The sequence below is a fragment of the Paramormyrops kingsleyae genome, chromosome 18 (assembly GCF_048594095.1).
Source record: "Paramormyrops kingsleyae isolate MSU_618 chromosome 18, PKINGS_0.4, whole genome shotgun sequence".
Taxonomy (NCBI): Eukaryota; Metazoa; Chordata; class Actinopteri; order Osteoglossiformes; family Mormyridae; genus Paramormyrops; species Paramormyrops kingsleyae.
In genome coordinates, this window is record NC_132814.1 from 18692852 (window position 1) to 18711083 (window position 18232).

At 43.5% G+C, this 18232-nt stretch overlaps 1 protein-coding gene and 1 long non-coding RNA gene across 2 annotated transcripts in view; both read left to right on the forward strand.

Annotated features, from left to right (window-relative positions):
- The window catches only part of LOC111837111 (deoxynucleoside triphosphate triphosphohydrolase SAMHD1-like), a 67292-nt gene extending 49978 nt beyond the window's left edge, over positions 1-17314 (forward strand). The window contains exons 5-16 of the mRNA XM_072701810.1: positions 11686-11730; positions 11970-12085; positions 12295-12365; positions 12494-12661; positions 13677-13777; positions 14044-14152; positions 14507-14598; positions 15496-15611; positions 15877-16013; positions 16125-16199; positions 16366-16470; positions 16754-17314. Of these exons, the coding sequence (XP_072557911.1) occupies positions 11686-11730; positions 11970-12085; positions 12295-12365; positions 12494-12661; positions 13677-13777; positions 14044-14152; positions 14507-14598; positions 15496-15611; positions 15877-16013; positions 16125-16199; positions 16366-16470; positions 16754-16882 (1264 nt within the window). The 3' untranslated portion in view covers positions 16883-17314. The remainder of the gene's footprint in view (positions 1-11685; positions 11731-11969; positions 12086-12294; positions 12366-12493; positions 12662-13676; positions 13778-14043; positions 14153-14506; positions 14599-15495; positions 15612-15876; positions 16014-16124; positions 16200-16365; positions 16471-16753) is intronic.
- LOC111837112 (uncharacterized) lies at positions 10603-11675 on the forward strand. The gene is made up of 3 exons (XR_002836576.2): positions 10603-10738; positions 11022-11079; positions 11573-11675. It is a non-coding gene; the product is annotated as an uncharacterized lncRNA (long non-coding RNA).
- Positions 17315-18232: the final 918 nt, after the last annotated feature.

An 18232-nucleotide genomic window follows, 5' to 3' on the forward strand; every position in this document is an offset into this window, starting at 1 on the left:
GTTTGTTTTGTTGAACATCAGTCTTCTTTTGTTAAAATAAACCTACCATTGGAATTACAGACTTTTTTATATATAAATGGATCTATTTAGTAATTCAACAGGGGGTCAAATAATTACTCACTGTACATGCAGCTCACCCATGCCGTGGGCACTGATGCACCCCAAACCATCACAGATTCTGGCTGTTACACCTTTCGCTGATAGTGATCTGGATGGTCGGTTTCATCTTTGACACAGAGAACTCGACGCCTGTTTTTTCCAAAAACAAGCTGGAATGTGGACTCATCTGACCACAGCACATGGTCCCACAGTCTTTTGGTCCATCTGAGATGAGCTCAGGCCCAGAGACCTCACTGGCGTTTCTGCATAGAGTTGATGTATGGCTTCATCATGGAAGTACTCCCTGAACTCTGATGGCTATCAAGGTTGCCAACGTTTGTCAGTTGGCTGGGGTGACATTTTCAATTCAAGACAAATCTGCACACTCATCTACATATATGTAACAGTATTATTACCTTCTATATAGTCTGGGGGTTTGCAAACTACCTCAACACTTTTGATGTAGCTAATTTTAGGTTAATAATGGAATAATAATGATTTGCTATAAGATTTCTTGTGTGAGCATGAGAGTCAGAAAGCATGAGTGTCACGCCAGATGTGGGAGTGTTGGAAAAGTAGTGTAGTCCTTAGGCAGTGCTGCCTGAGGGTTCGAAGGTCACATGCATTCAACATCTATTCACAATATTATGTACTGTAGATGCTGCAAGACCTATATTCTCTGCAATCTTGCATTGAGGAATGTTCTTATTGAACCTACTAACAATTCTCTTACAGATTTTGGCACAAAGGGGTGAGCCACGACCCATTCTTGCTTGCAAAGACTGAGGCTTTGACGGATTGTACTTTTACATTCAATCATCATACCTCACCTGCTACCAATTAGCTTGCTTAATGTGGAGTCTTCCAAACTGGTGTTACTGGAATATTCGGTCCACTTTTCAATGTTATTTTACCTCTGTCCCAACCTTTCTTGAGTGTGTTGCAGCTTTGCATATATTTACAAAATACAGTTGAGTTGGTCAATACTAGTGTTGAAAATCTTTTCTTTGTACTTCTCTCAGTTAAATAAAGATTCACATGAATTAACGAATCATGATTTTTGTTTTTATTGCATTTTTAAAAATGTCCCAACTTTTCTGGAAATCTGGTTTGTAATTTAAGATGGGTCTAAGGTACAACACAATCCACGACCTGTTTCCATTCCGGTTCCCATGATTCCCTGTATGTACTGTATATAACCTGATCAATCCCCAAAACCCACTTCGACATTAATTATTATCTCTATGAGGTATTACTGAGCATACTATTAACTCCCTGTTCTTTCCTAAGCGCTTGTACCTCCTTCCATGTTCTTCCATATGCGTGCCCAGTAAACATGATCTCCTGTCCACTCCCTACATTACATTGTATTACCCAGAAATTCTAAACATTTTTATTTTTGTTACTGAAGCTTAACAGCTTTTCACCAGAAATAATTGTACTATACATGACTCAACCAAACTCCTGTTGAACAAGCTGCTGTTGTTGTAGTCAAGTTGTTTATATCAGAAGAATGTATTGAATACGTTAGGGCTGCAACGATTCATCGAGTAACTCCATTACAAATGTACAGGTGCTAATATAAAATGTCAGAGAATTATGGAATATGATACAGCAGTGGAAGTATATACATATTTAAGAGAGTGCATGCTTGTACTAGGATGGGGAAATAGTTTTGGAGCGAGTGTTTCTGACCTTATTGATGAGACGGGCTGCGGTGGGGAAGAAACTGTCCTTATGTCGTGATGTTTTGGTCCCAATGGACCACAACCTTCTGCCAGAGGGGAGAGTCCGAAGAAGTTTGTGACCAGGGTGAGAGGAATCAGCCATGATCCTTCCTGCTCTTTTCAAAGACCTGGACTCGTACAGGTCCTGTAAAGGTGGAAGGTTGCAGCCGATCGTCTTCCCAGCAAAGTGGATGATGCGCTGTAGTCTGCTCTTGTCCTTAGCAGTGGCAGGAAGGTACCAGACGATGATGGAGGTGGTGAGGATGGACTCAATGATGGCAGTGTAGAAGTGCACCATCATAGTCTTTGGCAGACTGAACTTCTTCAGGTGCCTCAGGAAGGCCATCCTCTGTTGAGCTTTTTTGGTGAGAGAACAGATGTTCATCTCCCACTTAAGGTCCTTGCTGATCGTGGTGCCCAGGAAGCGGAAGTTCTCCACAGCGGTGACTTTTGAGCCAAGCAGGGAGATGGGTGGAAGTGGGGCAGAGCTTTTCCTGAAGTCCACAATCATCTCCACTGTCTTCAGGGCGTTGAGCTCAAGGTTGTTCCCATTGCATCAGGACACCAGGTGATCAATCTCCTGTCTGTAGGCAGACTCGTCCCCATTAGAGATGAGTCTGATGAGGGTGGTGTTCTCTGCAAATTTCAGGAGCTTGACAGACGGGTGGGTGGAGGTGCAGCTGTTTGTGTAGAGGGAGAATAGGAGGGGAGAAAGGACGCAGCCTTGCGGAGATCCAGTGCTGATGGTCTGGGAGATAGAGATGTGTTTCCCCATCTTCACCTGTTGCTTCCTGTTGGTCAGGAAGTCTGTGATCCATCTGCAGGTGGGTCCATGCAGGTAGGAGAGCTTGTTATGCAGAAGGGCTGGGATGATGGTGTTGAAGGCAGAGCTAAAATCCACAAAAAGGATTCTTACGTATGTTCCTGGGGAGTCGAGGTGCTGGAGGATGAAGTGAAGGGCCATGTTGACAGCATCATCTACAGATCTGTTGGCTCTGTAGGCAAACTGCATGGGGTCCAACAGGTGGTCTGTGGTGACTTTGAGGTGTTGGAGTACGAGGCGCTCAAAGGACTTCATAACTACAGGCGTCAAAGCAATGGGTCTTTAGTCATTTAGTCCTGTTATCTTAGATTTTTTTGGCACAAGGATTATGGTGGAGGTCTTAAAGCAGGCTGGCACATGGCATGACTCCAGTGAGGTGTTGAAGATTTCTGTGAACACAGGAGTCAACTGGTCAGTGCAGTGTTAAAAGGTGAACAGGGAGATGGAGTCTGGACCTGCAGCTTTGCGAGGGTTCAGCTTCTTGAAGACCTTGTTAACGTCCCTGTCTTGAATATGAAGAGATGGGGTGTGAGGTTTCAAAGATGCCACACCAGCAGTTGGTGTGGGGGAGGTGGTCAGTGGTCGGTGTGAGGAGCTGCGGGGGATGGTGATGTGTGAACTGTCCAGTTGTCTTTCAAAGCGGCAGTAGAAGTCGTCCAGTTGATTTGCAAGGCGCAGGTCATCGACAGAGTGGGGGTCTATGGGTTTGTAGTTAGTAATCTGTCTGAGCCCCTTCCACACAGACGTGGGGTCGTTGGCTGGGAACTGGTGTTGGAGTTTCTCAGAGTACAGTCATTTAGCATTTCTCACCTCTTTGCTAAACCTGTTCCTCAGTTTCTTGTACCTGTCCTTGTTCCCACTTGTGAAGGCGTCTTCCTTCCGCAACCATAGCTGTCTGAGCTTAGCTGTGAACCAGGGCTTGTCATTGTTGTAACTCACCCTGGTGTGTGATGGTACACAGCAGTCCTCACAGAAGCTGATGTAGGATGTTACAGCCTCTGTGTACTCAACCAGACTACTGGTAGCAGTCCTGAACACATCCCAGTCAGTACAGTCCAAGCACACCTGAAGTCTCTCTGCAGCCGTGTTGTTCCAGACCCTTGTAGTCCTTGCTGCAGGTTTCTTTAGCTTTAGTTTCTGCCTGTATGATGGTATAAGGTGCACTATGACGTGGTCGGAGTGGCCCAAAGCAGCGCGGAGTACAGTGTGATGGGAACTGTGATATAGCAGTGATCCAAGATATTTTCCTCTCTGGCCGGACATTTAATAAACTCTTTACATTTTGGAAGTGCGTGGCTGAGGTTACCTTTGTTAAAGTCGTCAAGGACAATAACTGGGGAGTCTGGGTTTCCCTGCTTCACACTCAGTATCTGGTCGACCAGCGTGCGCTGCACGATTTTTACGTGGAATGTAAACTCCAACTAGAATGAATGACGCAAATTCGTGAGGGGAGTAGAAGGGTTTGCAATTTATGAAAAAAGATTCCAGGTCAGAGGAGCAGTGCTGAAGAATCACAGACACATCAGTACACCAACCATTGTTTATAAAAAAAGCATATTGTTTGGAAGCACAGCTGTCACACATTTCTTGTAGTTGGCGGGGAGGTTGTTACCATCTGTCCGCAGGTGGTCCGCTGCTTCCATGTCTGCTGAAAAGAGAAAGACAACATACAACATCTGTACTAATCACAACGACCATCAAACGTTAAATGTTGTTGAACAGCACACACAACCAGCATTACAACACATGCCCAGAAGCAACAGCCGATCAAGACAGCGCACGTCCGTGAGCACCTGTCCGCACACCTGTCCGCACACCTGTGTGTGTCAGTGCGCTGGTGTTCATAAGGTTTCTCCATGTAAATGTCTAGTAGTGTGTGTGGGGAGCCACAGCCCCGCCCCCCCCCCCCCCCCCCAAGGACATGAAGCCGACATGGAGGAGACCTGGGCCCCAGACATCCAGAGGCCCCCCAGGGCACGGGAACCCCAGGAGGACCACCGCAGGGACAATTGCAGCCCCCACCCACAAAAGGGCAGAGGAGCGCTCCGGAGGGGGGCCATTCGGCAGCCACATCGCAGGAGCCCCAGGGGGCCGTGGCGGCGAGCACGCAGGCTCTGTCGGCGGCCGGCCACACCAGGGCAGACCGGACCCCGGGCCCAGAGGTCCAAGGGCCCCCCCACCCCCCAGCCGGGACCCGACAGAGCCGGAAGGACCAGGCCCCGACAGGCAACCGCCGAGAGTGAGCCAGCACACACCAGAGCATCCAGCCCCGGACATCGAGAACCACCAAAGCATCGGCAGCCGGGAGTCCATCACACGCTTCTCCACTAGCAGGGAGTGTGGTGGGGGGGGAATAGAGCCTGAGATGTTATTCCAGGTGGAGTCTAAGACCCAACCTGACACATGCGTATAGACAAACAGGCGCACACATACACAAGCATACGTTCCCACCCTCATGCACACATAAACAAATATTCACCCATTCGCCCAACATAAAGACACACAGAAATGAACGCCGTACACACACTCACACTCCCCATATATACTCTATACTCTGAGATCCAGGCACCACCACCCCCAGAGGGGCAATCTGCCACCAGACCTCGGAGATGGATCCCTTTTTTCCTCTGGCATGGGACAAGAAGACCACCCCGGACCCCACAGCAGCCAAGAAGCCCACCAACCCAGACCCCGACCGGACGGCCAGCTCCTCCCAGCCCCCAGCTCCAGACGGCGAACAGAGAACGGGGGTGTGAAAAGACCCCATGCTTCCCTTCGCCCGCTCAGATGTGGTGTTGGTGCGTGTTGTTCTAAAGTGCTTTAAAACAGGGGAAGGGCATGGCGCTAACCACCCTCTGCCAATCAACAGCTGGTGTCAGCTCGGCTCCTCCCCAATACCCTCAATGTCTATGTCGGCAACCTTTTTAACGCAAAGAGCCATTTTTTCCTAAATATCTGAACCAAGATTTACAATGAGCCGCAGTGGGTAGACAAGGGGGGTTGAGATATGGGGGTTTAATGTGATATGGGCATATATGCATTTAACGCGAAAACAAAAGTTCAAGTATTTACAAAAATAAAGGAAACCAGTTTCGGGGGGCATCACAGTTTTAAATCACTCAGACGCGTAACAGCGCAAAGGTGACTAATATTACAACATTGTTCAGTTCTGTAGCGATAGTCGTCACTCTCACCCCTTTTTTCGTTCGGCTCTGCAGTCGTCTGCCCTTCAGTCTCCTCCTCACTACTGCTGTGCTGACGAGTAGCGCAAATGTAGTAACAACTCAGCTGGCTGTAATATGTAAACAGGAGAAATATAATAATTTTTACGAAGACCTGGGAAGGCGTGGTGACGATTTACTACAGAAAGTATATGAAAGAATTAGGAATCCCAATAAACTCTGAAACTTACATCCAATCTCAGGTACAGCATACCATTTGACCAGAGACGTACTCTCGTCGTAGAGAATGACTTTGAGGAAGATGTAAATGATGCCGTTAAAACATCACAGAAGTGTGTGATGGACTGCCTCATTCACATATAGCTAAAGAAATATCTAAATGAAAAATAATATTAACCCATAAATAAATAATTAATCTTTACAAATGTATTACCATAATTATGTTAAGACATGAAAATGTGAATGCGGCTATCGTTCTGAGAAGAGCCGCAGTCACGCGGTCAAAGAGATTCGCAGGTTGCCGACTCCTGCGCTAACCCATTCATTGCGGTATAGGCTTTTCCTTCAGTGATGAGGCAAAACTTAAAGGAAATTGTACAGTGAAAATTACCACAAACCCCATTTCCAATAAAGTTGATATATTTTCTAAAACGCTATAAAAACAAAAATCTGTGATATGTTAATTCACATGAACATTTATTTAACTGAAGAAAACATTTTTAGCAGTTTCACTGACCAACTTAATTGTATTTCATAAATATACGCAAAGTTAGAGTCTGATGGCTGCAACAAACTAAACAAAAAATGTGACAGAGGCATATTTACCATTGTGTTACATCACCTTTCCTTTTAATAACTCTTTTTAAGAACTGAGGATATTAATTGTAGTAACTTTGTAATTGGACATTAAGTTCATTCTTGCATGATGTAAGACTTCAACTGCTCTACATTCTATGGTCACCATTGTCCAATTCGCTACTTCAGACGTGTTGGCCGGATTCTTCTTCTTAATGCTCAATGATGCACCATGCATTTTCAGTAAGAGATGTATCTGGACTGGCAGCAGGCCAGTCAAGCACACGTTCTCTGTGTCTACGAAACCGTGCTGTTGTAGCCCGTACAGAACGTGGACTGACATTGCCTTGCTAAAATAAGCATGGATGTCCTGGAAATAGACATCACCTTGATGGCAACATGTGTCTCTCTAAAATCCCAATATACGCCTCAGAGTCAATGGTACCTTCACATTCCTGCAACTCTCCCATGGCACTGATGCACCCCAAACCATCACAGATTCTGGCTGTTACACCTTTCGCTGATAGTGATCTGGATGGTCGGTTTCATCTTTGACACGGAGAACTCGACGCCTGTTTTTTCCAAAAACAAGCTGGAATGTGGACTCATCTGACCACAGCACATGGTCCCACAATCTTTTGGTCCATTTGAGATGAGCTCAGGCCCAGAGACCTCGCTGGCGTTTCTGCATAGAGTTGATGTATGGCTTCCTCCTGGAATAATACAGTTTCAAGTTGCATTTCTGGATGCAGCAAAGGACTGTGTTAAATGACAATGGTTCTCAGAAGTATTCCCTGAACTCAGGTGGCTATCAGGGTTGTCAACTTTTGTTAGCTGGCTGGGATGAGATTTTCAACCTGAGACAAGTCTGCGCCTTCATTTACATGTATGTAACAGTTTTATTACCTTGTAAATAAACAGTGGGGTTTGCAAACTACCCCAACACTTTTGATGTAGCTAATTTTAGGTTAATAATGGAATACTGTAATAATGATTTGCTGTAAGATTTCTAGTGTGAGCATGAGAGTCAGAAAGCATGACAGTCACGCCAGATGCGTGAGAGTTGGCGATCCTGGGATGTATTTGTCACTGTATTGTGACAGTTCCTTAGGCAGTGGGGGGGGGGGGGGGGGGGGGGTGGCTGAGAGCACAAATATCACATGCATTCAACATATATTCACAAAATTATGTACTGTAGATGTTGCAAGACCAAATTCTCTGCAATCTTGCATTGAGGGATGTTCTTTTTGAATCGACTAACAATTGTCTCATGAATTTTGACACAAAGGGGTGAGACACAATACATCCTTGCTCACAAAGACTGACTACTTTTACACTAAATCATCATACCTCACCTGCTCGCAGTTAGCCTGCCTAATGCGGTGTCTTCCAAACCAGTGTTACTGGAATATTCTCTGTGCTTTTCAATCTTTCTGACCCAAACTTTAGTCAGTTAAAGTTTAGTTAAAGTTTGTCAGTTCACATTCCTTACCCATGCTCATGCGTGCAGGGTTCTGTGGTGAGCATTCATGCCCAAGCTGGCACTCTCTTGGCATGGGTTTTTTGGGGTGTTTGGCGAGCTGAAATAAAGACCCCTGTTTTTTTGCCGCTCGACTTGTGGTCTCTGCCCCTTTCCTCCTTTTCCGCCACACCGCTGCTCTGCAGTACAGCTGAGTTGGTCAGTACAAGTTTTGAAAATCTTTTCTTTGTACTTCTCTCAGTTAAATAAAGATTCACATGAATTAAAGAATCCCAGATTTTTGTTTTTGTTGCATTTTTAAAAATGTCCCAACTTTTCAGGAAATGGGGTTTGTAATTTAAGCTGGGTATAAGGTACAACTCAATCCTCTACCTCCACCACATCAACCATCCCCCCTTCACCCATTTATCTCTCCATAGAATTAACAGCTGCGACCTGTTTCCGTACCAGTTCCCGTGATTCCCTGTATGTATATAACCAGATCAATCCCCAAAACCCACTTCGACATTAATTATGTCTACCAGGTATTACTGAGCATACTATTAACTCCCTGTTCGTTCCTAAGTGCTTGTATCTCCTTCCATGTTTGTATTTGTTACAGAAATTTGCAAGAACACACAAATGAAAGCATTGAGCCACACGCCTACTAAGACATACAGGGAAATATTTAAATGATGTGTCATGCAGAGTAACTTTAAGTGGATAAGGAGGGAGAGTTAACAATGCATCAGCTCTTCATATTCACGGACATGTGTGTTTTTAAGTGATTTAACAGGTTGCCGGTGTTTCCACCTTTTGTTATCATGACACAGCGACATCTCTTGCATAACACTGATGTTTGCTCCATGTTGGGTGATTTGAAACCAAACCAGTTCCAAATAACACAGACACCCCACCCTCTTTGTGGAACGAGAGTCTCCTCTCCTGTTGACGTCTCAGCTGGTTCCCACATTCCACTCATGTCCTTTTTATTCCTCTTTCCTAACCTTTCTTATCTTTATTAGCCAATATCGAGCTTAAGTGGCTACTTTTGGCACAGTGTCACCGTGTGTTAATTGGACAGTTGTGCCTTTTACTAGGCACCCATGAAGGCAGCGGCGCATATATATGCGGATTTAGCCGAAATGTTTCACCTTTTAATTTGCTATTATATATATGTAGCCGGTTTATTTTTTTAAAATGTATAATTACATATACACATGTATAATTATACAAAATCTGTTTATTTGCTCATTTGCTATCATGACACAGCGTCAGAGTGTGTTTCATAGAAAATTCACACAACACAGATAAACCGGGTATATATACTATATAATGACAAGTATTCAGAACTGAAGCTTTGAAGAAAATAAAATGCTTTATTTTTTCAATAAATAGGCTGTTGTATAATTGGGCACACAATCACACTGGTAATGACGATGGGACTGGTGTACTGCCCACCCATAATTCCCACAACCCATTGTGAGGAATCATTTCTATGAGGTATTACTGAGCACAATATTGTCTCTCTGTTCTTTTCCAAGTGCTTGTATCTCCTTCCATGGTATCTCCTTCCATGTTCTTCCAGGTGCGTGTGATTCCCAGTCCCCTCCCCAGTAAGCATGATCCCCTTTCCATTACCTGCGTTACACTGTAAAAAATGGGTGAGAAATGATGAAATACATAGAGACACCCAGAGATGCACATGGCCAGAAATCCAAAATTAATAGTGATAACACGTTGCTTAAAGCAGTCATATAAATGCATTATAGATACCCTCATAATGCATTATAATGCGTTCATAAAGTATTATAAACACAGCTATAAATATTTATAAAAAGGCATAATACATTATAGCTATGTTTTATCACTCATTATCACTGCTTATGAAGCGCTCATCTATACTGCACTATAGATACTGACCATTATAATGCATCATGAATGCTCTGTGAAGTGCTCATGTATAATGCACTTTAAATACCTTCATAATGCATTATAATGGTCGGTATACGAATTATGGATTCTTTGTACTGCATTAGGAAGATATGTATAATACATTATACATGATAGCTTCATAGAGCTTTCGTAATGCAAATAAGCATGGAATGGGGGTAAACCTAGGGGAACACTGGGAACAGAACAACATGACCAGTGACACCCACTGGCCAAACTGGGAAACAACAGACAGGTCATAGTTCACAACACTTTACTGTAATGATAGAGTGAAGATCCACAAAGACATGCATGTTTAATATATTCTAACATATTTGATGTGCATTACTAATTTCTAGCCTGTTTGCCCATTTGGGGTGGAATGGTCAGTTGACCCTTTTTCTCCTTTTGTTTTGCAAAACAAAACAATTATCACTGGGGTGGTAATATGCTGCCTGAGGATTACACCAACCTTCAGCACCACCTCTGAACCTGCATTGGCTCTGCACCTCAAGGAGGTGGAGTTAGAGGAGAAGCATCCAGTATATCTGATGCAGGTCCAAGTGTTTGTGAGCTAATCGTAAACCTAAACATATAGTGCCTTTGAATAACTTGCAGATTGATGCTTTTACAGAAAAACGTAGAGGCGGATCAGCTTGAAGAGGAGCGCCCTAAGCTGGAGCATCAGTTCCGAGTATCTGCAACCCCAACAGGTTTTGATGTGAGTATTACTCATACAGACACTCATCAGGGAAGGTTAATGGATTTTGCTTATCTCTAATCATTCAAGCCCTTGAAGAGATCTTACAATGCATCACACCTATAGCATCCTCTTACTCTCCCTCCCACTCTCTCTCAGCTAGAGAAGAGGGAGGCTGGGTGAGTAGGGTTATTGTGCTGCCATCAGTCATGTGCTAGTCTCTCCTAAGACAAAACATGCAGTCATACCAGTCTGTTGTTTTGCTGGCTAACTCTTTCTTGCTGTGGTTGTTCTCCTCTCTAAGCCCTAAGGAGAAGAAAATAACTAATCCAACTAAGAGGATGTACACCAACAAGGACAAGGTAAAGCTGGATGTTTGCTCATTGTAGAGCAATGATTCTCAACCCATGGGTCGTGACAAATTTGGGTCACGGCAATTTCTGAAAGGGTTGTGAGGCAGAGTTGGAAATGCAAACCAGCAAGCTCCTGTGCTGATCCATGATCAGATTTCCGAGCCCCAATCCTAGAATTAACCTATATAAATGGGTCTTGGGTCTGCAAATGTTTAGTGCAAAACTAGTGACCACTCAACCAATCCAAGAAGCCACACCACAGATGCTTAATTTAAAATTCACTGGCCCATCCAATCAGATTTGTGTGATAGGTACTGATTGGTACAAATTTCAGAGTGCACTGCATACTTTATCATAGCATTAATTTAAACCTATACTTGATACAGGGTAGTGAATGAGCTGGCATGCTAAAAATTGGGTCATGGTGCAAAAAATGTTAAGAACATCTGCTGGTGGTCAAAAGTAGGTTGGGCCATCACAGAGGTGCTCTCGTCCCTCACAGTTGGTCAATGACCCCATCCATGGACACATTGAGTTACACCACCTACTGGTGTGCATCATCGACACCCCGCAGTTTCAGAGGCTGCGTTACATCAAGCAGCTGGGGGCATACTCTGTGTACCCGGGAGCCAGCCACAACCGCTTTGAGCACTCCATCGGGCAAGTTTGTGTTCATTCATTCTTTTGTGTCTAACGTGTAAAATTCTGTGTTTCATCCTCTGTTTTGATCTGGCCTGGGATGCAAAGTTTATTAAAAGGTGTGAAGTTTTCTTCCTGCAAATTACTTCAGTATTAAGCTTTATTCCTTGTAAAGTTGTGTACCAGCCAGTCAGTGCATGTTTGCCTAAGAGTACTCAGATCCCCTGGAGGTGATGTCTGGCTTCCGGTTCCTCTTGCAGGGTGGCACACCTGGCTGGTCAGCTGGTCCGGGCCCTGAGTGAACGGCAACCAGAGCTGGGCATCAGCCCCAGGGACGAGCTGTGTGTGCAGATTGCTGGTCTTTGCCATGACCTGGGTAAGCTGTGCATGTTGTATGCGTTAGTGTCTGTTCCAGCTGCCCTGCTCTCTCTCCACGGCTGTGTGGCTTTTCACAGCTGTTTTATCATTATTTTGCTTTCTGGGTAAATTAGGATAATATATTGCTGAAAGATCTATAAGGTCTAAACATTAATCAAAGTCTAAACAGTACCCTGGTATTAAAATCTGAACTCTTCTTGTGTTTAGGACATGGCCCTTTCTCTCATATGTTTGATGGAATGTTTATCCCAAAAATGCGCCCTGGGTTGAACTGGAAGGTAATGGTTTTTTAATGGTTGTTTGTTGGGATTTTTAGGTCTTTCATGTCAGATAATGGATCAGTGTTAAACCTGCATCTACCTGGTTCAACAGTGTCTTTCCATGTGTGTGTGTCTGTCTGTCCTAGCATGAGAAGGCCAGTGTGGACATGTTTGATCACATGGTCGAGGTGAACGGCTTGAAGGGGGTCATGGAGGAGTACAGACTCAAGCTGCCGGAAGACTTGGATTTCATCAAGGAGCAGATTGCCGGCCCCTTGGAGCCGCCCTCGTCCCTCAGTCAGGATCAGGCTGCTGTGAGTCTCAGTCTCAGTGATGGTGGAGTTTTATGAAGCCAGCTGCTACGAAGCTGACAGTTTACTTCTCTGTGTCTGTCGCTTGCTACATCCGAAGGCGGGTTTATGTGCTCAGTGATTACATCTGTGTTGTGTTTTACACTGTAGATGGGGGTGTGGCTGGGGTCGGCCATCTTTTCCTGGGTTGGCCCATAACCAAAGGAAGCCCCAGACCCCTGCTTTGGCAGAAGTTGTTTAATGTGTTAGTTCAGTCAAAACTTGCAGAGGAAATAAAGCAAATGGTTCTTCAGGAAGGTTTATGTCAACAAAAAACATAGCTAATGAGGAAAATACAGTGGTGCTTGAAAGTTTGTGAATTTTTACTCTTTCTGGATAAATGATCAGAAGAAATGGTCCTTTTAACTACATAATGAAAATCAAATTAAACAAAACATTAATCTTGTTCTTTTATTTATTAAGGAAAACTAACCATGTTACATATCCATCCATCACTGTAACTGCTTAATCCCAACTGGGATTTTGGGGGGGACTGGAGACTATCCTGGGAACAAGGGGTATGGGTAGGAACCAACACACTGCAGGGTGCAAACACTCACACTCGACCAATTACAGAGCCAACTTAGAGTTGCCAATTAACCTGTCACACACACTTTTGGACTGTAGACCCCTGGTAGAAATCCGCAAGAATATGGGGAGGGCATGTGAGCGCCACACAGAAAGGTCCCACACGCCACCTAGGGATCGAACCCAGGACTTTGCTGTGAGGCAGCAGCACTAATCACTGCTCCACCATGCTGCCCCCCCCACATTGCATATTTGTGTGTGAAAAGTATGTGAACCTTTGCTGTCAGTTACTAGGGTGAAACACATTATTATACTATTATAGTATATGATTATATTTATTTTTTATACTCTGATTTCTCTCACTTGTGTCAAAGCAGCAGCGATCAAAAGGAACGGACTCTGATCCAAGCTTTAGCGTCTCTGCTGTGTGTTTTTCATCTCCTCTTTCTAGTGGAAGTACAAAGGTCGCCCGGAATCCAAGTCCTTCCTGTATGACATAGTGGCGAATAAAACAAATGGCGTCGATGTGGACAAGTGGGATTATTTTGCTAGGTAAGGCTTCTGTACCTCTTAGCTCTGATGGAGGTCAGTGATTATCAGAACCAGCTGACTAAAGTGGTATGATAATTGTTGCACTTGGATTTATTAAAACCAGCCCTTATTCTGTTACTCAAATTATTGGTTATTAAGTTGTCCTTCTATGACAATTGGTTTTCCTCAATTTAAACCTAATCCATAAATTCTCATCCTTATGTTTAAGCTTTTGGTCCTGCAGCTCTACCTGCCTTTGATCTCATCTATCTTGTGTCCCCTATTAGAGACTGTCACCACCTGGGCATCCAGAACAATTTTGATTACAAACGTTTCCTGAAATTAGCCCGTGTGTGTGACGTGGACGGGAAGATGCATATTTGTACCAGAGATAAGGTGTTTGCTCTAATCTTTGCCTTTCTTTGGAAATGAATTTTATCACTTATATGTATAATAATACATGTAATATAATAAAGGTTCAAAAGAGAAACTATATTTGAATTATCATTGGAAATGGTTTAATTTAAGTACTTGTAAATATCCTTTTTATATTTCTACATATAAATATGTGCTTATTACTGGAGATGTTACTGGTAATACTTAACTAGTTAAACATTATCTCATAAAAGGTTCTTGAATTTATTCAGAAGTTAATCAATATTGAATATTAATTCAGTGTCCATGTTAATTTCTTTCTTGACATTCTGTAAGGTAGTGCTGACTGTACTCTTGTAAACTGCTACTTTTCAGGAAGCACACAACCTCTATGACATGTTTCATACCAGACACCGTCTCCACCAGAAGGCCTACCAGCACAGAGTGGTGCACATCATTCAGAGAATGTGAGTGCTGCTGTGTGCAAAGCCACAGGCCATGTACTGTCCTCCAGAATCTGTGTTCAATACCGGAAGTCAGAAACTACTGTTTGCAGCAAAGCCCAGGGGTAATCTGTGCTGGAGAAGCCTGGTTCATACTTTATCTACTGCCTGGTCTTCACTGGGGAGCTTCTCTCTGGCCAGTGGAGTGAGGTTTGTTAGTTGAATCGGTTAGGATAATGTAAAGTGGAAAACAGGGGCAGAAGCTGGAGAGGTTGGATGCCGTGAGGCACCTGTCTGAGAACAGCCACTGGGCGGTGAGTCTCTCTGATGATATGTAATGTCCTGGACCTACATCGCTGGGTGCTGATGTCCTGCAGGCCAGGGAGTTCTGTCTGTGTGCTTGACCATACCTGTGTTCTCGTGTGCCTGTTTTACGTCATCTTCTATTGCCGAAGACCAATTCCAACACTACGATCACAAGATCAGAGGACAGTAAAAATCCCTAAATGCTGGTCTTGCTCAGCCCCAAATACCGGGGATGGATCAGGTGCATCCTTGCCAAATGAGAGCAATCCCATGATTCATTGCGTGCTGCTGTGATGGCTCAGTCCACAATTGGTGTGTTCTCTGTCCTACTGATCTTGCAAGATCTTTCTTGTCAAGACCAAAAGTACAATCTTTGTGGTTCTCAGGTGATTCTCTGTGTGCTCCATATCGCCCTCTTCTGGGCTCTACAGCTGCCATACCAGGCAGTGATGCTCCCAGAAATCACAGATCCCACAGTCGTGCTGTAGAAGGTTTTTTGCAGCACAGAGGACATTTAGAATTTCCTCAGATGCCTCAGGTGATACAGTCACTGCTTAGATTTCTAGGAGAACCCAGTTCTTTTTTTTGATGAGGATTTTCCCTTCTGTTTTTCAGGATATCAGAGGCTTTTGAAAAGGCTGACAAGTATATCCAGATCTCTGGCTCTGATGGCCAGATGTTTAACCTCTCCACTGCTATCGATGACATGGAGGCCTACACCAAGCTGACAGGTCAGGCCTTCTAGTTGGCATCTTGTTAGAAAATGGAAGGGATCTTATCAGTATTGCTGATCATCTCTAAATCAACCAGGTTTATATGGAGAACTGAAGAAATACAAGTTTCATGCATACCTTCAAGAACTGTGTGGTGTGTTCGAGAAAATTCCATAGCTATTTGTCTTGTTTGAGATCTGAAAATCTTGGATGTGTCTGTGGAGTGGGATTTCCTCGAACACTCTGCTGATTTGTCAGCTGGACTGTCAATCTCTCCCCCTAGACCATGTGTTTCATGAGATCTTGAACTCCACTGAGCAGAATCTTGCTGAGGCACGGATGATCCTGGAGAAGATTGAGAGCCGCAAGCATTACAGGCTTGTGTTTGAGAAACGGCGACCCCCATCCACTGTGACCAAGGTGAATAACCACAGATTAACGCTGAGGGGAGGAAGGTTTAGAGTGCTGTTCATATACATCTCTGACTGCCAATTACTGTGGTTTTTAATCCAGAAATCTGCATTTCCTTAGGATGAAATTCTTTGGTGGTTCAAAACTCAGACCAGAAATGACATCAGACTTGCCGAAGAAGACTTTGTCATTGACGTAAGTCCAAGTAGGCCAACCCATATTGTCCTTATTCTTCCCTGGAAATAGATTTCTGATTGCCTGCCATTTGTCATATTACTCATCAGAACAAACATGTTCACTGTAATTGGTTGATTTGACCAACACTACAGTTCATCTGGTGTTTCTTTATACCATCATTCAGGAAATTAGGATGGACTATGGAATGAAGGAGGAGAACCCAATCAATAGAATGCGGTTTTACAGCAAAGATGACCCTGACCGCGCAATCACAATCACTAAGGATCAGGTATGATATCCGGCTCCCAGGGATTCTCATCCAAACATCAGCTCTGGCTCTGACATTGTTCCCCATCCTACCAAAGGGACACAGAGTTCGGCTGTATAAATGGGAAGAACTGTATCTCTTACCTGTCTTGGCTGGTCTTGGATACATGAATTGCACAAACATTATGCAACAACTCCCCAATTTTTATATGGAGGATGTTATCAGCTGGTCATTCCAATGTAGTCTGGGAAAGAACCCGATCACTACATGGTAACTTATGCAGTGTTTAACACTCCAACCATAGGTCTCCGCGATCCTCCCTGAGAGGTTTTCAGAGACGGTAATCCGTGTCTACTGCAAAAATACGGATGAAGAGAGCCTGAGCCGTGCCAGGAAATTCTTCGAAGACTACAATCCTACTACTAATAAGTAGTACTACTGCTACTAAACCCCTAATTTCATATATGAGCTAATATCCCTGGAGTAACTGGGGTTAAAGTCCTTGCTCATTAATCATGTTTTTCCTTTTCAACAATGAGTTTTGAACCCATAACATTCTGTACCTGGAGCCTTAATGCACTCAAATACCCCCCATCTTTTCATTCTTTTTTATGATATCTTACTTTTTTTTTTTTGTCTGGGTTGTACTTATTTTACTGGTTGATTTCTGTGGTGATGTTTTCGTTTTCTGCAATTGTTTATTAGAAATGTAGAATTCATACTGTTTCTGGAAAAAGTGGGTCAAAGCTGAGTCATTTATATGTATGTTGCTAATATATAACACTATGGATTGTAAACTATGAATAAAATGTATATTGGTGATGGTTTGTTCAAAAAAAATAATAAACCTCCTTGTTAACTCTGACTGCGCTGCTGTTTCTGGTATGTTTCTGATATTTAACCATTAGAGGGCGCCATTTCTCGTTTCTGTTTTTTCAAGAAAGCAACGTGCCCACATCTATCGCGGTTGTACGCGGTTGTACGTTTTACAGTGAGATTGTAATTTCTTTAGTTTTTTTTTTTAATTCTGTCTTTATTCCGTCTTGATTAAAGAACTTCTTGCTGGGGTACGTCAGAGTGATGCTGTAGAGATGACATACCATGAAGAGGACAGCATTTCTCAGGATTTCTTCCTGAGCTCAAACTTATATATAAAAAAAGATATAGACTAACTTTATTAATCCCACAAATAGAAATTTCAGACTGTGTTACACACAATCGCACAGTTTATGATCCATTTGTGATCCGTTTCATTGTTACACACATTGCTACTCTAGATTAGACTTTAATGGCCACAGTTTATTGATGTCAGTTTCCACATAGAAACATTATTTGTGTGTGTTTGGCTGGACATACGAGGTTGAAGATAGATGCCAGTGGCCCTGGACTCCCTGCTGAATTGTATGGTCTCTTTAATGAAAACAACTCTATGTTTTACCAGCCGTTTTACTCATTTGATCAGTTTTGAGTCTTACTCTGCTACAGTTTCTCCGAGCTGAGTGTGAACATTATCACATTTTGCTGCACTGCTGGCATAATTTGGGTAGAAATGGGGTTTTTCCTGGTGAGTCTAAACTTCCCAATATGATTTTTTTCCCAACAGATTGCGTCACGTCGGCCTCTATATTTTTCTGATATAAACACTTGATTTTAAAAACCATAATGCAGTTGGGGGAGCCTTACTGGTTACCCCCCAGCCATGGTGTGGCGATTTAAAACCTATTTTATATTTGACTTCATGTTCTCCTGTTGCTGGCCCATCATCAGAGACCTGTCCCTCATT